Raw genomic sequence first — 22545 nt, 5'->3', positions numbered from 1 at the left:
CAGCTTTTCAAAATAATGCCTGGGGTGCATATTTGAGGTCCTCCCCTACAGAAGTGAAAACATTCTGCAAGGCAGGTACTGAGTGTCCTTCCTCCTGTTTAAACACAGAGAGACCAGGAGCCAGGGGTAGGCCAGCCTGTCAGCCGGTCAAGCTGGAAGTTTGACCAAAGAAGCCAGGTTTCTGGGCCCTGATGAGCCTCAACTCTGGCCTCTGCATTTCAGAACTCTGATCTGCTCTGCCGTCCACTGGGAGGGGGCTGGTCCTGTGCTTCCCCTACGACGCGAGAAAATATCTCCAAAGGGCCAGGAATCAGACCTGCCTCCCACACCCTGTAGATTCAAGGGCCTCTCGGGTTCACATCAATTATCCTCCGTCTTCCATCATGTCTCGGCGAATGAACAATTGTTTGGCTTATCACTTCCGATTAGGACAGGAACTCTGCCAGGGAAATAAAAAAAAAAAAAAAACCCCAGCCTGCTACCGCCAAGCCGGGGGGATGCATATTAACTGGTGCGTCTTTTTAAATTTCCTTAAGTAGCTTAATCCATTAAACCATCCCAACTGCTTCTGCAATCTGCTCACGCAGCCACCCTCCCTCCACACGGAGCCGACGACAGGCCCTCCATCAGACGGAATTAGCTGACTTCTTGAGCAAACGATGTTGGTACATCTAGGGAGGGCCGGAGTCAGGAGTATGTCCTGGTGGAGTCCTCGCTTGGGCACGCATGGGTCAAAGGACCGCGGCTTGCGGAGCTCGGGATAAGCCCTTATCCCTCTGCAAGGGGCTCATCAGATTTGCTAAATCGAAGGGCTGACACTTGGAGTGACTGTTTGGGTTTTCCAGCTTGCAAAGGGTAGTTCGTGACTGTCCAGAAAACAAAGCAAATTTACAAACTAAAGTGGGATTGTCGGGCTCTTCTTATTCCAGTCAGCACCTGAGCCCTGGGACTCTGCATTCGAATTCCACTCCTTCCGATCACAGGGAATGAGCTTAACCCTCGGTGCCTCCGTTTACTCATCTAGAAAATAGAAAACAACCAACACAGCCTCGGCACGCTCCAGGGAAATCAAGGTGCTTGGTCCACCTGGGTGTATCAGAGTCACCTAGTCACAGCCTGAAACACTAGAACCCCTGCTGCGTGTCACACATACCAGAAAACCTCTCAAGGAGGATAAAAAATGCTACAAATTCAGTGGTTTTTTCATCAAGGTTTTTCCACATGTTTTATGACAGCACACAGAGAGAGGCTATGAGATTAACCAGGGCTCGTTTCTTCAAGGTTCCATTATTCACTATTAAAGAGTTACTATTATATAAAAACTAGATGTAACGCAGATACATAATATGTCACCTCGCAAAGCACACCATTATAATGTAGCTACATGATTAATAATTAGAGGAACGGTGATCTGGAATGTAAAAGGATCCACCCCGAACTGAATACAATAGAATCACACCAGGTGAGACTAGAGAGCAGACGGGGGCTGTTCATTAAGAAATGATTTTTCAATAAATTAAATAACGTGCCCTACGGTGTGGCTCCAGGTCTTCATGTTGCTACATTGCTCTTGGCTGAGCGGGAGCACTCAATATGACCACACTGGCAGGAAGTCAAAGGCTTGGTGAAGGCTGAGGTGTCCATCTGGGTCTCCCACCCATCACTTTCCTGAATCTATCCTTGCCAGATCACCAGTGGTCTCGCAGGCCTCCCAGTTGCTGAAGCCAAAGCTTACCTTTCTTACCTTTACCTTATGTACAATTCTGCTACATTGGGCCAACTGCATGACTCCCTCTTGAAATGCCACCCCCTGGGTCTCCCTGACAATACCCCTCTGCGCCCCTGCCTCCCCGACACACCTAGCTCTCTGCACCTTCCTGCTTGATCACCTTGGAGGCCCCTTCCTCCACCCACCCCTCAATGGTCTCCGAGTTCTGCTCCCGTCTGCATGAACACGATACATCCACCTTGGACACATCCTTTCATCCACTATTAGGTTCAACCCTCACAGCCATAACCCCCAAATGGACACCTCCAACCAAGCTCTCTTCCTGTCAACTGCATCCTCCACCCACAGCTTCCCTCTCCCGCCATCCAAGATGCTTCTCTCCCCAGCACAAACTCAGCGCATCTGAAACAGAACTCTCAGGTTCGACACCTGCTCCTCCTGCGTCACAGGGTATTTCCACTGGCAGAACTGCCAACCACCACCCCTTCCACATTGGGCAACAGGTGGTAACTACTTCCCACATCCACCCTGCCTCTCCAGGCTGCCACTCACGCCCCTGGTGCAGATCCTTCTCTCTTACCCGTTTTGCACAAACAGCAAACTCACTGGCCTTCCTGGCACTAACCCTGGCCCATAAAAGGCATCCTTCACACAGCTGTAGAGCGGACCTGTCCAAGGCACACACTGTTTCAAATCTTCCTGTGGCTTCCCACCCCATGAAAGATAAGGACTGAGGTCCTTGGATCCATGCTGGAGGGTCTGTGTGGACAAGCAATCCCAGATCCCAGGGGTTTCCTCCCCACAGGACAGTTTACATGTTCCCCTAGACTTTTCAACATAACTTAGGCAAACCCCCGTCTCCCCACTTACCCTAATGCTCTATAAACTTCTGCTGGTGTGCCTGTCTCCCCACAACCCCCAAATCAGTTTTTACACCAAAGGAGGGAAGGTACTGAAACGCAGCCCAGGGCCCAGACAAAACATGTGCTGAAAGGAAGGAGAGAGGAAGGGAGGGACAGTGACTGTGTGGGGGAGGGAGGATAGATACGGAAGGGCGGCTGCTTCCTCGTGCTGATATTATGAAAAGCCTACAAGTTGGGATCCTTCCTCCATCCTATGGAGAGTCCACATTTGTGCATCGTTTGAGATTAGCAGAACTAAAACATGTTTCTTCATGTTGAGATGACGACTCATCCAAACTTGCTCAATAAGAAAAGTGTGGGGGGGGGGGCAGGAACCAAATCAATTTGTAATGCATATTATTATTCTCTTTCTTAAGAAGTCCACAGACACTGGGGGTTTCTACAAAGCGACCTTCACTTCTGGATTAGCTTGAGTGCAAACCAACAATTCTTCCTGGGTCAAAGTAACAATTCACATGTGACCCCATTTCACACAGCAACCTCAGCGGGCTCCGGAACTCTGGGGCATAACTTGTGTCTTTGGATGTGATGACATGCACTGTCAGCACGGTTGACACAGCCACCCAGGAGACAAGTGCAGCCCTCTGGGCTGACCCATTCTCACAGTTCACAAGATGTCAAGGTTGGACACACAGGATGGGGAAGGAGAGCCAGGCCCAGGTGCTCCTGTGGCTGACAACGCCCCTCGGAGGCGGGCTGCGGGTTCCCACTCTGCCGGGGTGGGCTGAGGAAGCCTTCAGTCCTCCACCCCCAGAGGAGTTGTTTCCCTTCTCCCCACGGTAAACCCAAGTCACCAGCACCCTTCCCTTGGCTTTTATTTGTTTCTTTCTGTATCCAGGGATAGTGACAGCTGCAGCCCAGTTGGGGCTGGGACTCTCATCCAGAGCAAGCAAAGAAGCAAGCCCTTGAAGTGATGAGGGTGGCCTGCCAGGAACAAAGGGACCTCAAGCGACTCGGTCAAGAGCTTGGTCACGGGAGTGCAGGGACGTGGCCCCCAGCTATCCCCATCCCTGGCAGCCCTGGTGTCCTCTGAACCCTCAGCCAGGTTGTTTACCAATATGGAAGGAGGCAGCACTCCACAGGCTCTGGATGTGAGGGAAGAATCCTGGCTCCCTGGGAGTCTGGCAGGAGAATGTGGAGAGCAGGACCCAGGCGGGCAATGCCAGCAGGATAAAGAGACACCGTGACGCAGAACCGCCAGCACAGCCCAGAGCCTCTCCCAGCCTCTGCCTGGGTGGATCATGTGCTTTTACACTAACCGTATGACAGAGCACGGTTTGTAAGGGACACCGGGCAAGGGATCCAGCTCCTCGCTGCATGCCTGCGATAATCAGCTCCAACAGGCTCCCGCCCCCGCCTGGCATGGCTCACTTGCCACCTCCCGTCAAGATCCACCCCGTGCTGTACAAGCGATAACGCATTTACAGACAGCCGGGACTCTCCAGCCAGAAGGAAAATTTCACCTAATTAAATAAAAACAAAGCAGAAAACCAAAGCCTTCAACTAGTGCCAAAAAGAAGAAGAACAACTTGATCTTTTATGGAACTTTAGAGACAGGAATGCCAACGATTTTTTTTTTCCTTAATGCATCTTTTAAAACAATCTTCTGAGTCCCTAATTAGAACTCTTTAAAAATCAATAAGAAAACTATACACAAACCAAGAGAAAAATGGATAAAGGAAATGAACAATCATTGCACAAAAAATAAGATGCTAATAAACAAAGAGATTGAAAAACCTCACTTGTCCTTAAACAGAGGCAAATGAAAATACCATTTTTTTAAAAACAATATGATCGGCAAAAGTTAAGAAGGTGGGTAATCCAGAAGTTGGCATGGGTGTGAGGAAACTGGGCCCTCCTCCCCTCCTAGAGGGGGTATAAATTGGTACAACCTCCCTGGGGCCATCTGGCAATGAACACATACCCAGTACCATCTATTATGAGTTCACCTCTGGACCCAGCAGCTTCATCCCCAGGAATCTCTCCTTAGGAACCTAGACAGAGGCACGCAAAAGGTCGTGTTGTTTTGTTTTCTTTATAGCATTATTTTTGTAAAAGCTCAAAACTTAAAAAGAACTTAAACATCTCCCACAAGGGAGATGGGAAGATGATGTGCACAGCATATCTATATAAGCACCAAGAAAGAAGCCTTTAAAAAGAACCCAGATGCCAGGAGGTCCTGACATGGGAAAACATCGACAATACAGACAGAGAGGAGAAAGGACGTTGCAGAACAGTATGTGGAGCATAAGCCCAGGCTGTTTATCTCCATAGATGTGCCTTTTAATGGATATGTACCTGTATTAACATTTGTATCTTAGAGCCTATACTCGGAGAAGAAAGAATCAAGAGAGGTCCTTTTAAGATGTGCATGTATTTTCTACTGGTATCTTTTCTTCAATACAAATTCCTTAAAATGTCACTACGGGAAATGTACTTGGGGCGTGTATGAGCGCATCCAAGATGAGTGGGGGGAGGAGCTAAACAGCGCTGCTCATAAATCAACACACACACACACACACACACACACACACAGGGCTCCTTCAACCTTAAGAAACCAACAAATGGAAAAGGTCACCCTATTCATCAAATCACAAAGAGAGAGAGAGAGAGAGAGAGAGAGAGATGAACATTCCTTAAAACTTGGTAAATAGAAGCCGTTTGGGAGAAGAGTATTTGACATGGTAATGGAACCAACAGTCCCCAGTACTGGCTCAGACTAAAAAGGGGGAAGTGAGACTGCAGGAACCCCAGGATGGCTGCCTCTTAATGGGTTATTGTGGGCAATGACCCAGGCACTATGTCCCCTTTCAGAACACAGCACAGTCTACAAGGGCACTTGTGAACCGCCCTGGCCACAAAGGGCTCCCCTCCCTCCCGCCCAGCCCCACTCCCACAAGAGGCCCACAGCACCTTGGTGGCTGCAGTGGGGTGGGAGTGCCAGGGACCCTAATGAAGGGATACACATGTGATTCGTCCCCTGTGGGAAACGCAGCACGTCTCTCCAAGTCTGTGAGCCTGAAATCATAGCCTGCTCTGGACTCCTGTTTCCATGCTACCAGGTCTTCCAGGTGGCACCAGGCCACGATTCCTGCTGGAAGACACAAGAGCTCATTCAAGGGCGCCTGGAGCAGGAACGCCAGCCTGGAGCCCGGGGCTGATGGGGCGGCGTCTGGTCGCCAAGGTTTGAGGGTTGTCCTCGAAACCCAAGTGCGTGGAAGGTCATCCTGGAAGAGGGATTGGAAACAAGATGTTTTTAATATTGAGAAAGGGAGTCAGACACTCTCTCCAGTTCGACAAGAGGACAAAGGAATCAGTGATGCTGGGAATGGGGGCAGGGCTCCCCAGGGCTCTCTCTGGGGGGGGGGGGGGGGGGGGATGAGCTACTTGTGGATCTGAGCAGGGGTCCCCAGGTGTGTTTACTTCGTGAAGCGCACAGAGCGCCCCACTTAACATCTGTGCACTTTCAGTACATGTGTTAGGTTCCTATACAAAGTTTACTTAATGAAATAATCAAAGAACACATGTCCCAGGGACACTGCTGGCTTACAAGCACTGACTCCCTCATCCTTCCATCCACAGCCTGAGCCACGAGCAAACCCCCTGGTCAGCGTCACATATGTCCGGTAGCTCACGGTGCAACAGTCTGGCGGGGGACAGGCAGTGTGAGGAGGTGAGAATGGCATGTTCAGGGTTTATTTTTAATTGGTTGGCTCATCTTCTCCTAAGACTCAAAACAGCCCTACCTCTTTTCTCGAATGCCCCAAATGGCACCAGCCACGCCCTGATAAACCCCAAGCACGCAGACTGCTCCACCCTGGCGCGGGGCTCTGTGGTCACAGCTCCTGAAGCTGGCTGAAGAATCAGACCCGGGGCTGCTTTTGGAAGGGTCGGTGTGGCTACTCTGTTTCTGGGTCTGAACCACAGGTGGGGATTCCCTTCTAGAAGCCAGCTGCATCTCGGGTTACCATGGAGCTGGCTCCCAGAATGCTCCCGGGGTTATTCTGGGCTACCAGGGATCTTGGGGGGAGGTCTTCACTGAACTTTTCCATGGGGCTAGTTTGGAGGTTCCCTCTTCTTTTGTTCAATAAAACGTTTTTTGGGTTTTGTTGTTTTTTTGGGGGGGTTGTTGTTGTTAGGCAAAAAGAAAATGTCAAGTTCACAGCAAACTGGAGAGAGCAAAGCGATCCGTATTATACCCGGGGAACCCACAGATTGGGCAATTCAGCTCTGACTTCTGTCTGAAGCCCAGTGAAATGTCAGATTCTGGCTCTCCCTCTCCCCCCTGCCTTAAAGTTCCCACTGCCCAGATGTTGATGGCGAAAAGGCTCAACTCCAGGACAGGAAGGCTGATCTTCAGCTCCCCCGCGCGGTTTCCACCACCTCCAGATGAGATAGTACATGGGAAGGGAGGGGACAGGCAGCAAGGGCTACCCAACCAAGGGGAGCCCATGACCTAAGAGCACGTGACCTAAGGGCATCCCCATGGGCACCACTCACCTTCCCAGCCACTTCTGCTCCTCAGCACGACCGAGGCCAGCACTTCCCGAGAAAGACCAGGTTGGTGAACACCACATCCATTGGTATTCAGCATGGTAATCCACCCCCATCTCCAAGGGACACTTTACAAGACCCCCAATGGACACCTGAGACCAAGGATAGCGCCAAGCCCCCTACACAAGCACCACAAACAATACCACAGCAGATCTGACAACCTTGACCGCCACTCAGTGATGTACACAGTGCAAATGCTGACGCTCAGAGGAAGATACTCAAGAAAAGTACTCTGGACTCCCAACTGAGGGCACCTGGGGAGAGCAAGTGCAGAGAGGGGCTTTTTCTGAAGTTCCCCAACTGTCTTAAAGGCCAGAGTCTCAAGAAGATCTGATTGTCGTGAGCCCCTCCCCTGTCGCCTCCCTCACAGAAGAGAGACTAGTGCTGACATCGCACCCAGAGCCCAGAGGAACTCTGACCCAGGCTGTCATCTGCTTCTTGGGACAGTTCATCTCCCCTCTGGCCACCCCTCTGTCTCCCCTATGAAGTCGGTACCTAAGCTTCCGCATCTCCCTGGCTACGGGGTGCTCACTTATCCCTCCTGCGCCGGCCCCCAGGACGCAGAGAACAAACCGACTGCCTCTTCTACTGCTTCTACAGCCAGCTCTTCCCGCCAACTCAGTGATCAAACCTCCAGGAAGGAAGAGAAAGTTCTTTCTCCGCTACAGTGCGCTGGACAAACGCATGATTCATGTCCCCCAGGCAGGATGGAGCAGGACAGCGTGAGATCACATCACGCTACTCACCATTCAAAACCCATGAACTGTTCATTTCTGGAATTTTCCATTTGCTACTTTCAGGACCTCAGTTGACTGTGGGATAAATGAAACCACAGAAAGTGAAACTGTGGATGGGTGGGGGGAGGGGGGGCGCTGCCCACAGGTACATTCCTGTCAAACACCTGCCTGTCTCCTTTCCTTGGGGCAGCTTCTGCTTTCCCAAAAGACAAACAGCTTCTGTTCAGACTTCCGCCCAGAGCAACTCAATCTCCAGACACCTCTCCCACCCCAGTAAAAATCCCACGGAAAGGTCGCCCAAAGCTCACGGGGGAGGTGACGAGGTGTGGAGGGAGCACCTCAGACCGCTCTCCCCGCTCAAGAACCACAGACCCAGAGCTCAGCAGCTAGTGGGGATCCAAAGATCACAGAGGAAAGCCTTAAGGGGTAGGAGCCAGCCAAAGGCCTTTTTAAAAGAAATCTTTGTTCAGGGGGAGAGGGTGCTGGCACCCCCAGCCTGGGCCCCACGATCCTGCAGGACTTCCCAGCCTCATATGCAACCAGAATGGCAGGAGGATGTGAGACAGGAGTCAGGATGTCAGGCATTTCAACAGCCAATCAGTCACCCCAACTCCTGCTACAGACTCCCCTGGGGGCTACCAAGTCCAAGGAGAAAAGGGGATAAGATATCGTAAAACATCACACCCTGAAACAGACCCCAGTCCCTCCGAGCCCCCTCTGCGAACACACTTCCGAGAGGCTGGGAGGCCCTGCTAACGGTACACGATTCCAGAAAAAAACGCATCCTTACCCAAGTCCCCCTGTGAATCAGGCACTGTCCCCAGGGGTGCTTGAAGGACAACCGTAAGAAAGCACGGAAACGTGGAGAAGACACAACGTTCCCCAGAATGACCCTACAAACAAATGAGAGCAGAACTGCTCCCGCGAAGCACACCAGGTGCATTCATCTTTGGGCAAGCCAACTGACACAGAAGAGGATTTTTAGATATCAAAACTAATTAGTAACTTCAGAACCGCAACGGAGAGATTAGCATTGAAACACTCAGTGAATTTCCAGCCTCGGCCGCCAAGAACCAGGGTTTGTTTTCTTTCCACTATTTTCATCCAGTTTTCTAAGTTTCAAAATTCCCAGGGGTTCCCATCTTGAAAGAGAGAGAAATTACTTGGAATTCCTAACCTCTAGCAACTTTGGAGTATAGAAGGAAGGCGAGCTAAGTGGACTAATTAAAATCAATAGTGAGGAAACATATTTAAGGACAAAAAAGGGGGGGGGGCATTATTACTTTTCAAATTAAAAACATCTATGGCCCCACCTGCAACACTACAGCTACACAACCAGACTATGGCATCATAATGCTAAGGATGCCGGTGACAGGCCAGCACTCAAAGTGGTGCCTACTTCTATGGTGGGCCCACGGTGCGCCAGGGCCTGCTGGTGCTTGGGGTGTGTTATTTAATCCACGCTGCATCCCTACTGAGTAGCTGTCATGCCCATTTACAGACGAAGACGTGAAGTTCAAGATGTCAAAACAATCAAGGAGAACTAGAAAGCAAATCAAGATCTAACTAGCTCCCCAAAGCACTCTTTTCTCTCGACCACCACTGTGACCTCAAAACAAGGAAGAGCACATCGCTACAGTTGCTTACGGTCCTCTCAACACCCCCTCGAGTCATAATTCCAGTGTCATGGAGACAGTAGAGCTTCTGATGCACATATCCTAACTTAATTACACATCTGGAGCGCTGGGTGAGGAGAACTTTCAAATGCAAAGCTGGACCACACTGGCCACCACACTTGCTGCTAAAATGCCTGAGCCGGCCCTCTCCTCGACAATGACATTGGGTCCGTGGAACAACGAGTTACATTTAATGTGTGCCCCCTGTCTATCATGTGCACTCACTCAACTAGCTGATTCATGCATTCACACAGGAAGAACACCTCGTCACTCAAGGTCACAGGGAATAGCAGGTAGGAGAACGAGGAAAAGCCACGGTGATCAGCAGAGAGGAATGAGCACTAAGTCACTGTAACAGAAGAGCTGGAGGGTGTAAATGCCAGGGAATGGGCTAGGAAGTAAGACATAAGGAGCTGCTAAGAGGAAGGAACCTACTGCAGGCAAAAGCATGGTTCAGTGCTTCCTGGAATGATTGTCAACCAGGTCGGTTTTGCAGGCTGGGTGAAATGTAGACCCAGATTCCAAAGGAAGCATTGAGATAAATGGAAGCACCACAGCAAACGATGGATCGTAAAGAGGGCTGAGAGGCTGGGGGAAGGCTCTCAGAGTCAGGCTGTGGAATCTGAGCTCGCAGAGTAAGAAATCAACACCATCGGTTTCTGAGCAGGGGGAGATGAAAGCTCAGGTAGGTTAGCCCAGCCGCCCTATGCACACAGAGAGACGCGGACAGGGAGACGCGGGGAAAGCAGGACTTGAAGCTACTAGAAATTTCTAAGCATCTATTTTGGAATCAAAGAGTTAGGCCTTCCTTTAATAATTCCAACGTATATTCCTCCTCTAACAAGAAATATTATGAAAGCCTGGTTGAACTTAAACAAATATATTTAGTCTCTTTGACTATTTGCTGAAGGCAGAGACGACTCAAGTCGTCAATCTTTGGCTTTGGAAAACAGCAGATGGTATTTCTGGCAAGAGATCCGCTGTCCTAGTTATATGTTTTGCTCAGACTAATACTGTACTTTGTTTGCATTTCTTCAGCACCATCGGAGCAAAGGGCAGGCAATCCCAAAACATAACAAGCAAAATGGGGGGCTGCTACTCCGGGCTTCGAAAATTTTAGCATTTAGATAATCCAGATGTAAATACAAAAAGAGGAGATTATATTCTTCAGTCTCCTACGTGGACAATTTTCTAAAAAATTTTTAATCTCTGTATTAGGACATGTCAATATTAAAAACTATCCTTCCCGTGCAAATGGACAATCTGTGAGGTCTGAGCACTCTATTACAAATTCCAACCGGTTCCCTTCAAATCTTTAAAACCAGAAAACAAGAGGGGGAGGAAAAAAAAAAGAGTGGAATCAGATGGTAATATGTGACTATGTATGGGAAGCTGGAAAATTCTTGATCGTGGTTCCAGATTTCTAGGGAAAAAGTTATTCTTAACCTATAATGTCTCAGCTTCCTATATATAGGACACCTCTAAAAAACTAAAATTGAGCAACTAATTAACTTTGCAACAAATTAACTTTGTCATCCAGTTTAAATTTTTCGAGGTGTCCTATATTTAGGATGCTGGGACATAATGGGTTAAGACAAATTAAACAAGCTTTTTCAAAAACCTGACCTACCTCTCTGATATGCTCCTTTCTGGAGAATAATAAAAGTAGTAGTAATAGTAATAAATAATAAAGCAACTGCAGGAGGTGAAGCGACCACAGCCTTTTCTGCACAGAGTGGGCATCTGTAACCCTCTGTAAGCAAATCACTAACTGAGCAAGTAGCATTTGCATGAGAGGGCACCAAAGCCACCTGTGAGACCCCAGGGATAACCCTGAAGGTGGGAGGCCCATTCATTTCTTCTTCCAGATTCCACTTGACACCTTTCCATATAAACCTCCGGAAGGGAAGAATCCCTGTCCATTCTGCTGAAACCAAGTTGTCAGTTATGCAAGTGATAAGTCACCCAAGGACTCTTCTCCTGTACGTTTTTCCCTTGGCCTTCTTCACAGTCTGGTGAACAGCAGCCAACCAGTATGGCCCTTCCACAGAGAGGGGGGTCCTCCGAGGCCCTGCCTGTGATGACTGCTCCCAGCCCAGTGGCCCTCGCCCCACCCACCGCCCCGTTTGGAGGCATTTGATCGCACGAAACACATGGGCCCGTCTCAGCAGAAAAGGGGCTTCCTAGGAAACACGGCCAAGATAAGGAAATGAACTCATCCAGAAAGTTCCAGGAAGGAAAAAAAAAGGTAGAGGAGCCACAGGTAGCAACTGGGGAAAGGATGGACATTGGGACAGTCTCCAGTCCAATCCGTGAGCACCAAGAAGCCAGGACCCAGGGCCCTGATCTCAGAGGGGTGGAGAAAGCAGGAGAAACACAAAGGAGGGAGGATCTGGCACTGTCCCCATCTGGAGGAAAGGGCAGGAAAGAGAAGGGTCAATTAAAAGAAATAAGAGCAGAGCACATGTTATTTTCATAACCGAAGTTGTAAGAGCCTGCTCTAATCTCCACAGTGGTAATACTGCCGTAAAAACATGTTTGAAAAAATAAGGTCTCAGTGGAAATTCAAGTCCAAGCTGGAAAACCTTCAAGGAAAACAAGGCAGCGCTTCTTCCTCGCGCAGCACAGTTTCCTGCAGAAACATCATGAATAAGAACGGATTCATTTCTTAAAAAGGCAAAACAAAGGCCTCGATTCTCTTAAATATGCTTATTAATATTTAGCCAGCTAAACATGGGCCTTTCCCAGTTGCTGTCTGCCAGCCCATAAATATTCAGCAGGCGTAAACACAGGCGCGCACGTGCACACACACAGAAAATATTCATCCTTTCTCCCACAAGTCTGGGACACCCATGGCATTGTCCCCAAATCTCAAAACCCACACTTGCAGTGACAGCATTTAAAATTATGGTCTTTGGCCACAACAAATGCCTTGGAGAAAGGCTCTCTCCCCTACAAATTCTAAATTCTTTTTTACTTTCCAACTCTTGAGGATGGTCCAAGGGCCAAAGGAGAAAGCCACCCTGTTCCATGAACCCTGGAGTCAGGGTGGTTGAGGTTTTTCTTTGGCCATGACCCCCCACTCCAAGTGACAACCCAACCTGTGTCTGATCCGCATTCCCAGGTCTCTGGGTTCACAGTCAAATGGATTCTCTAAAGAATGTAGGCATCTGGGCTGGGGTTGTGGCTCAGAGGTCGAGCGCTTGCCTAGCATGCGTGAGGCACTGGGTTCGAGCCTCGGCACCACATAAAATAAAAAAATTATTGTGTCCTCCTGTAACTTAAAAATAAATATTTAAAAAAATAAATAAATAAGAATATAGGAATCTACCCTGTCTGTTCACCCATTTTGCCTGGTTTTCTAGCCAAGCATTCTTCACAACTGATCAACAATGAGCCCTACTGGATGTCCACATGCCAGGTGCCTCTACAAACCTCTAGTATCTATACAAGCTTTAACCAAAGGATTCATTAGCTCCATTTCACAAAAGCGACTGCTCAGCAAGGTTAAACAGTCTGTCCCAGGTCACATGGAGTAAACTGAGGATCTGGGATTTACACCGGGGCAGAGTCGGCCTAAACTGCATTTGCTCTTCGCTGGATTCTTTCATCTGCCACAAAAACAAAACCCTGGGAAAACCCATGTCATGCCCTCTTCCTAGCTCCTGCAGACCTAGAAGGCTGTGCTGCAGCCTATAAGATTCTCTTGCAGGTTTCCCAGAAAAGAAAATTTATGAGGATTTTATAAAACTCACTGGTCTGCAGATGCTGCAAAGTGACTTCCAGTTTTAAAACACTAACTAGAGTCTCCCCAGAGTCAATTATTAGGGCTGATGCAGATCATAAAACAGACCATAAAACCATTTCTGTTATATTAGTCCTGTGTTTTCTTTTTTCAGAGTGCTGTCTGAAGGGAGACTGCAGCAGAAACTTCTTCCCAAGCCAGGGGCCAGCCACTCCCAGGAAGGCCTGGGGACAGGTGTCCTCGGCCTCTCCCCTACCTTGCCCGATCAGCTCTCAGGTTTCCACCAAGGAAACATGATTAACTGGACTCCCCTACCACCGGGTGATCGCAGATGGATCCTGGAGCTGCTTCTAATTTACTTAAGTGATTGAAATCTCCCCTCTCCCCAGATACTCAATCCTGCAATACAGCCAACAGACATAATTGCAAAACAGGTAAGCCAGTCTCACCAATCTGCCAAATTGGTGCCAGCAAACGTTGCAAATTACAGGGTATAAATTTAGCAGGGTGGGTCTTGACACACATTCCTGCAAATTACATGTTCCCGCGCTCGTAGAAAGTGCATTAATTACTTCAGGTGCATGTACAACTTCCCCCTTGCCAGGGGCTTTCTGGAGAGCATCAAGTGACTCAGGTCTACAAAGATTAAAGCATAAATAGATAATGACTGCCGAGTAGGTGGGTCTTTTCCAGAGCTCTTGCAATTGGCATTTTTTAACTTTCTCCCTGTAGACTGAGAGTCGCTGAGGTCCCATGTGAGGAACAGAGCAAAAGATAGAAGACCCGTATGGCTGAAAACCTAGACCAGGGCAGTGGCCACAATGGGAGGGAGCTACTTCGTCCCTCCTGAACTACAAGTTCTGCTTTCCTTGCAAGAAGGGAAATGGCTGCCAGACGGAGCAGGGCAAATGCAGCCAGAAGTGAAGTCTGGATCCACAAGCTTGAGCCCCTTAGGAGATTTCACCCCAAGTAATGATAACTGAGTGCTGTCCATGTGCCAGGTGCTGAGCAAAGTACCCACAACCAGCATCTTCATAGGATTCCTCATGACACGAGCCAAGAAAAGGAAGACCGGTGCTAGGTTTGCAAAAGAGGCTCAGACAAACAAAGGCTCAGAGCTAAATAACTCACCCAAGATCATATAACCAGAGAGATGAGGAGCTAGGTCTGTCTGATTGGAGAACCCACCCTCTTAATCATGAGGGGCTACAGCATCCCACAAGGGGCAGCCAGCAGAGGTGCCTCACAAGGGTCTGGAGAGGAGAAAACACCACCACACAGGCACTCAACACCTCCTACCTCCTTCATCCTTGGCACAGCTGAGGGTTGTCACCAAGGTTGTCCCATTAACTTGGGGGACAATGCTTCCCAGGTCTCTGGGTTCACAGTCAAATGGATTCTCTAAAGAATGTAGGCTTCTGGGCTGGGTTCGTGGCTCAGAGGTAGAGCGCTTGCCATCTCATGCCTTCAATGGCCTCCATGAGAAAACCAAGGCTGAGAAATGTCACAATCTGCTGGCCAGAGAGTAGCAGAGCAAAAGGTAACCCCATCTATATATGCCTCCTAAATTCATGGCTTTTGCCCCAAATCTGTGAGTTAACTGTAATTCTCACAACTGTGGATCCTGTACAACTTAAGGGGGGAAAGGATTAAATAAACCAAATCGCTAAAGCAAGACCGGAATATCCAATAGTGCCATCTCCAGGGTCCCTGGGCTTGCACTTCCAGTGGGACGGGGAGAGAGCTGGCCATTTTCTGGTCTCGTCTAGAGAGCGAGAAATGGCTATAATATAATGAATAGCTATAATATAATGGGATGAGAATCAGGGCTCCTACCTTTGCTAGTCAAAGGGAAGCCACATGATCTAAGCTGAGTGGATAGGATGCTCCATCCCAGGAGTGTGACTCTGTGGAACAGGGACAAAGACATTGAGAACATTCCATTCCTCCCAAGAAGCAGGACGCGGCAAGACTCTTTTCCCTTTAAGACCGACTCAACATTCTTTCTTGCTCTCTGACACTGTCAGTTTAGAAAGCCCCCAGGCATCCTGACTGTAGGAGCTTAGACTTCAGCAGGATATCAAGGCTGAGAGGACAGAAAATATGGACAAAAAGCAACACGTCACGTCACAACACCACATCTGTGGGCATTCCAGACCTCAAGAGAAAAGGGGCATTCGAAGAGGACCCGGGGGCAGGGGCTCCCAGAAGCAGCACGTGCTCACTCTGCTAGGAGAAGCTACCTGGACCAGCCAGGTGGCCTGAGGTTATGTGTGGCCTTCACATCTGATTGGTAGAGCATTTCCTCTCCACAATCATAACTCGGTGGATTAATTATACTTGGAATTCTGAAGCACTCAAGGTCATGCCCTCAATCCTGGCTTCAGGAAATTGCTCATTCTCTGCCTTAATTGGAAATGTATATGGTTTTACCCAACAAAAATGTGACAGTAACCTAATAGCACATCCAGGATCACTATGTACCCGAAAGCCAATGAATAAAGTTGGCACCGTTGCAGAGGAAATGGCTGTTCTTAAATAATCAATGTGTAAGGTGCCTGTGAACTTCTGTGACATAAATACCACTCCATAATTTAGGTGGACCCGCTCTGATTCTTTTCTACTGGAGACTGGGAAGCACTCGGGTAGGAGTGTTGCTGGGGTCCTGGCCACAGCTGGGCATCCAAGATAAGATTCATTTGAAAGACACTCATCTGATTTCTTACCTCCCAGCACCTCGCCTGTGCTCAGTACCTTAGAGCCAGGTGACATTCCAGTGGACCCTTTCCAGTTGGAGATCTGGAGGTGTTAATGGAGACCCAATGGCACCCAAGGAGGTTGCTAAGACGAGCCAGAAAAAGCACCTGGAGGAGATGACATTGACTGAGGGTACCAGTGGAGACCTCTGAACCATCTCCTGTGCTCCTCACCCGGCAGGGCAGCAACAGGAACAGCACAGCACACCAGCGCCACACTAGTTGTTGAAGTCACAATAAGGACGCACGGGAAGGAGTGAGAACCTACACAATGCAGGGAGCTCTCCGGCTCCCGCCCTGCCAGAACCAATGCCAGGCAGCCATCACTGCTCCAAGCCATTCAACTCCAAGGGCACAAATGCACGTGGAGCTTCTGAGAACCACAAGCCTAAACCAGGAATAGCTACGAACATGCCATCCACAGCGACGCCTATAACAACCCAAACCTGGAAACAACATAAATGCCCCAAATTAGGGAGTGCTTAGATAAATTATGAAACACCTACTGGACTGAATTCAATACAGCCATTAAAACTGGCTTCGAAGAGATGGTGAAGCAACCCCTCTGGGAGACGCGCTGTGTGGTCTGGGAAAATGAATTAGTATCAGAATAGAGCTCCGGATTGGGAGTCAACTTAAAAACCAACTGTTTTCACAATACAGACTGCAGAAAATAAAGCCAATAAAAAAGTTCACCAACCAAGAGGCTGGGGCAGGGCTGGGAATATAGCCCAGTTGGTAGAGTGCTTGCTTAGCACACCTAAGACCCTGGGTTCAATCCCCTGCACAACAACAACAACAAAAAGAGGTCGGGGTAAAGAAGACCTAGGAAAAACTACAATGGGCAGAGATCAATGAATAGGAAAATGTTCACCATGTGGAAAATGGAAAAAAGGAATTAAAAACTATGTACAAAAAAAAATACTATATACACATAAATACCCAGGACATGACTGAAAGGCTAACATGCCAAAATTTTTCCGAGTGGTAGGATTACTGGTGATTTTAATTTTCTTCTTTCTGTTTAAATATATTTCCTAAACAAATAACAATCAGAATACCAAGGCATCACAGACATCCACAATTAGATCATTGGTCAAAACTGGCAATGCTTTTTGGGGAAAACACTGCCTCCTAATTATTAAATTAGAAGATACTACTGGATAAAGAAACTGCCCAGGGATGCACACATGGAACCTGTTTTTAGAAGAATTCCTCCACAGAATCTTGAGGTGTCACTGGTGATTTGAAAATATAATAGGTATTTTTATAAATCAAGAAAACAGACTTATTCCTCACCACTCAGACTTGGAACATGACCACCTTCGGTTTAGAGTCATTTTTCGCTCCAAGCTCTCTTTCCAACTGTCACCTGCCTTTCCAGGTTGTTTTCTGCAGGAGGAAGAGCCACTGAACAGCTAGCGCACACAGCCCTCCGGGCCTGGGTAAACCAGTCGTACCACTTCAAAGGCTAACATTCCCCTGAGAGAATGGGATCATTCACATCCCACCTTACCAGGTCCTTCCGCTTCCTGGGGCTCTGATTCAGTCCCCGCTCTGCAGGCTCCATCCCCCATCCACTCTGCCAAGGCCACAACCTTCAAGGATCATTAAAGCTGCTTCCTCCACAAAGCTCCCCGGATCCAGCCCCCTGAGGGACTCTCTCCCTCCCCCATGACTGTATTCCCTTGAGTCTTAGGACATGCATCTGGTTCAAGGCTAGGCACAGGTAACCAACCCCAAGTCTGTACTCCACATGGCCAGGGGCCCATGGCCATATCCTGCCATTAATGGCTCTTGGACAATGCCAAGCACATGGCTTTGCACACAGTAGGTGCCCAATCCATGTTTCATGATTGAATAAAAGCTGGGCGCTCCCTAAATGCAGAGGCCCTGTCGGCTTCATTTTTATCCCAGATCAGAGCTTCCCATAGTGTCGGGTACCAAGTTGGTCCCATTAACCGCCTGCTGAATGAATGACGGCAGTGGGGGCCCACATGAACAAATGCATCTGCCCGAACTACTCTCTCAGGGCTCATACCGATGATCAAATTTCTAAGCGGAGGTGACCAGGCCAAAGGATAATTCATCTCCCTAAAGATGCTAAGTGTCAGCTGAATTGCCGTATTTAATAGGGCCTGACGTGGATAGGCCATTCTGAACAAAAGCAATAACTGCTCCAGTAATGAGTCCACTTTAAATGGCTATTACTACGACAACACTGAGCCCGAAGATTCCTGGAGCCATTGGACCAAGGCCCCAATTAGAAGACTGCAGCCTTTACAAACCACAGGCCCCTCGACTCACATCTCTGACCTCCCTGGATTCACAGAGGGTATTTTCCAAAGGAATCCAGGATGATCCTCTTCAGAGTTCATTCTAGGATTGTGGGGTTTTTTGGGGGTTTTTTTTGTTTTTTTTGGTTTTGGGTTTTTTGAATGTGCCTGTTTGGCAGGCCTGGCGTCATTTCCAGCAGCTGAGCACACAAGCCTGATAAAGAGGGGATCTTCCGTGGCTGAAAGAAGACAGGCAGGAAGGCCTCGGAGAATCAATCGCGTATCAAACGTGCGTATTCTAGTTCTTAGGTACATCCCGTAAGCCCTGGGTGTTTGCAAGCATCAAGATGGAGGAAGAGGGAAAAGGCTGTTATCTGCCATGATAGATTGTAACCTCCAACAGACAAAACAAACCAATGAAAAAGCAGACGCGTATTGAAACTAGGTAGCAAAGGAATAACTGGGCTCTGAGGTCTTCCACAAGGAGATGGAATACACCTCAATACCTCCAGGTTAGAGGAAGACGAGGAGCAAAGACAGCTGCTCGGGCAGTTCCACGTGAATGTACTGCGTGACCTCCCTCCTCCAGCGAACACTAATCCTGCTCCTTGGGTGGGGGTCACCTGGCTGAGTCTACTCCCTTGGAGAGAAGACCTTCAAATCTGAAAAGGCAGCATGGGTCTACACCCTTCCCCATGGTGCCCTCTCTGCTATGACATCTCAGAGGATGAACAACGAGAGGACAGTGGTCAACACTTGCAGTCTAGAGTCAGACAGACCCGAACTAAGTCCTGACCCCCACCAGTCCAGGGTATGAGTCTTGAGCAAGGGACATAACCTGTTTGAGCCTCAGTTTCACGATCTATAAAAGAGGAATAAGAAAAGTTTCCACCTAATCATAAAAATAGCAACCGTTTTTGGAGGACATATGAGGGGCCGTTCTGCGTACCAAGAGCTGTGCGTGTATCACCCTATTTGCCATTGTGGGTCACCCTAGGAAGCAAAGACACCAAGATCCTCATTGGATAGATGGAGGAACGGGGCGCTGGTATTCCTGAAGGCACACGGGGCAAGGACATGCGTCAGACTTGCCCAAGTTCAACAGCATGTGGGTGGCTGTGCTGAGACGCTGGGAGTGTTGGAATGAGACCATGAACTTTGCAAGGGGGCAGGCACTTTTCACCAGAAACGGTTAACCACTATTGTTTTGGTCACTGTTGTTTATATTTGCTGCTTGTCCCTGGCCCTTTCAATCAGGTGGGGAAGATCATCAAGTCTTGACCCGAGGAAGAGACCTGCACCTGACTCTGAAACATGGTGGACTCTCACTGCTGTCATGAAAACCAGCCAATGGCAGATTTCCTTCCTCGTTACCAAGGGGAACCTGAGGCCCTGCTGAAGGACAGACCGGTTGAAGAACACTTCTGCTCCTATAACCCTCCGCTTAGATCCCCAACTAACCAGAGGTCTTCTGTCCCTGAGATGGGCCCCTTTTTACCAGCACTAAATTCATAAAGGGAGAGAGAACTTAAAATCCTGAAGTCCACATGGGTTTTTTGTTAGCACAGGAAATGATCCTGTTGGGAGAAGCAAATATTATGTACCAAATTAGCTAAGGAGGTACAGTGTTCTTTCAAACGCTGAGCAAAACTTGGTGGGGTGGTGGGGGGCAGGCCAGTCCTGGCAAAACTTAGTGGAGGGGCAGGGAGAACCCAGCCCTGGCCATGAAATGGCCTCTCAGACACTAGCAGGGAGCAGCAGGTCAGAAGCCACTCAGACCTCCCCAGAAACGAATCCTCTCCCTGCTAAAAATGCACCACACCTCAGGACAACCCAGAACCTTTTTGGTACCTCTCTCCCCAATCCTGATGCCCTTCCGGTCCTTTACTCCAATAAAAGTTCTCTTTTCTCTGCATCTCTGGCCAGGGCTGCATAGTCAGGGCACAATTAATGGATCCCATTTGGCTGATTCAAGGGCAGCAGGGAAACACCAGGTACTCTTTCCCTTTCATTTCCTGTATATGTTTCCTAACTTTCTATTATCCTGTGCCTCAAATTTTACTTTGAGCGGAAAAGCTATATACCAGGTTGTCCAAACAACAGACAGCTAGAAATTTTATATGTTTTTACTCTAAAATGCTAAGAAAACAGCATCTTGGCCTGAGAAATAAACTTACGGGGGGCCTCCTTTCTAGCTGGGCCATGAGGTGGGCCAAGCACCGAGTTCTGCATGCACAGCCGGGGTGCCGCCCCGACCACCCCGACCCCAACAGAAGACGCTTACAAGAAGGCAGCCACTGCCAGCACCTTTTCTTAACCCCAGAATTTGCTCCGTCTTTTAAAAACATACCCAACCTCTTGGTAGTACAGTGACGTCAAAAGACCCCATTTCTCTAATCAATCACTAATAAATAGGGTGATCTTGTACTTACCTCTTAAGCTCTGGGAAACAATTTTTCCACAGAAAAACCTACCAAAGTATGGATTATCGATTCAGCATGATGGGTACATGTCCAGCAACTTTTTAAAAATATGGCCTGGAATCGCTCTAAATATGTGGCTAGGAATAGATTAGAATAAATCAGAATGTATTAGACACAGGAAGAGTAGGTTTTGATTCAACTTTATATGTATGTTCTCATTTGCAATGTAAATGTGAATTTTTAACAGCTCTATTGAGATAAAATTCACATACAATTCACCCATTTAAAGTACACAACTCAGTGGCTTTCAGCATATTCATAGAGTTGTGCAACCATCACCACAATCCATTTTAGAACATGTCATCACCCCCAGAGAGGAACCCCACGCCTATCAGTAGTCACTCTCCATTTCCTCCACATCACACCCGGCCACGGGCAACCCCAGTCCCCTGTCTGTCTCCATGGATTTGCCAGGGCTGGATGTTTCCCTGAGTGGCATCACCTTGTATAACTGACTTCTTTCACTGAGCATGATGTTTTCAAGGTTCGCCCACATTGCAGGTAGGTGCCAATACCGTGTCCCTTTGTATGGCGGAACAACACCACTCTACGGGTGCACCACAGAGCATGTATTCACCCTTTCATCCACGGGTGGATGTTTTCGGTGCTGCTCTGACCCATTTTTGTACAAACTTATATGAATGGGCTTCTTTCTATGAGTCACTATCAACAAAGTTGAAAGCCCGTGAGCTACAGGGTTAAGGACAAATAGTTACACCATTCCCTGATATTTTAAAGCCAATTCATGCCTTTCATGTTGGAAAAGGGAATAAAGACCATCAAACCAAGGTTGCATTCCTTTTTGTGCAGCTACCTGCGAATCTCTGTGGCCAAAACTGCTTCACTGTCATTGTGAAGCACAGGTCGTGTCTGGAATATGCATCTTCATCGTCCAACAGACTGAGACAAGGGGTGCTTCGATGCTAATGAGAAAAGTTGTTGAACTCTTAGGACGACCTGGTCACATGGGTAAATGTCCTTCTTTAAGCCAACTCCCACTCCAAAGAATTCTTGCATCACAAGTTTGCAGACAAAGGCGCTCACAGAACCATATAGCCAGAGGCCTCCGCTGCCCCCCCCCCACACACACACACGCAAACTATTCAATTTATGAACTGCTCCATACGGAATGTGACTCCTACAATTGCTGCTACTAAAGAGCTGATGTCAAATGAGAGGCACCAGTCAAAAGCAGTTCTCTCCAGCTGCAAACCTTCATTAATGATTTAGTTATTAACAGCCATCTAACCAAAGCGGCACGAGAGGGTCAGGTCTGCAGGGGTCTGTGACATGGTGAACATCTCCAGGACACCCCCTTTGCCACTTCAACAGCAGAGACCTCCGTGATCTGGAAGAATCTGCCGACGTCAAGGGAAGGAAACGACAAATTTGCAAAATCTAAGGAATAAATATAATTCCTACATACCTCAAATTTATGGCCCTCACAAAGCCTACTAAATATGATAAACCATTATAGGTTTTTCCTGTCTTCCCTGCCTTGGCCACAATTAATTTCGCCGTGTTCGACTGTAATTCGGAATGTAATATACGGAGGTGGGAGATTTACAGCCCTCATGGCTTTGCTGTGAATAAGCTTCTGCAGTTTGGGGCCCCGGAGGTAAAAGAAGCAATAACGACAGGCCTCATTTTGGGGGAACCATTTGTG

General features: G+C 48.3%; 1 protein-coding gene across 8 annotated transcripts in view; it reads right to left on the bottom strand.

Annotated features, from left to right (window-relative positions):
• Ldlrad3 (low density lipoprotein receptor class A domain containing 3) overlaps positions 1-22545 on the bottom strand; it is a 225660-nt gene that overhangs the window by 167380 nt on the left and 35735 nt on the right. Inside the window, exon 1 of one of the 8 annotated variants that reach the window (XM_046456114.2) lies at positions 7702-8018. The exons of 3 other annotated variants lie outside the window; for them this stretch is intronic. Coding sequence is in view for 3 of the 5 variants with exons in the window: in XM_058583345.1 (XP_058439328.1) it covers positions 3707-4016 (310 nt within the window). In the remaining 2 variants the exon portion in view is untranslated. Of the gene's footprint in view, positions 1-316; positions 476-3706; positions 4063-7701; positions 8019-22545 lie in introns of those variants that run through there. 4 more of the 8 variants (XM_058583345.1, XM_058583309.1, XM_058583311.1 and 1 more) reach the window with 4 other exon arrangements.

The sequence above is a fragment of the Marmota monax genome, unplaced genomic scaffold, assembly GCF_021218885.2.
Source record: "Marmota monax isolate L192 unplaced genomic scaffold, Marmota_monax_Labrador192_F-V1.1 WCK01_AAM20220418_F8-fsc00047, whole genome shotgun sequence".
NCBI lineage: Eukaryota > Metazoa > Chordata > Mammalia > Rodentia > Sciuridae > Marmota > Marmota monax.
This window is presented reverse-complemented; position numbering and strand designations above follow the sequence as displayed.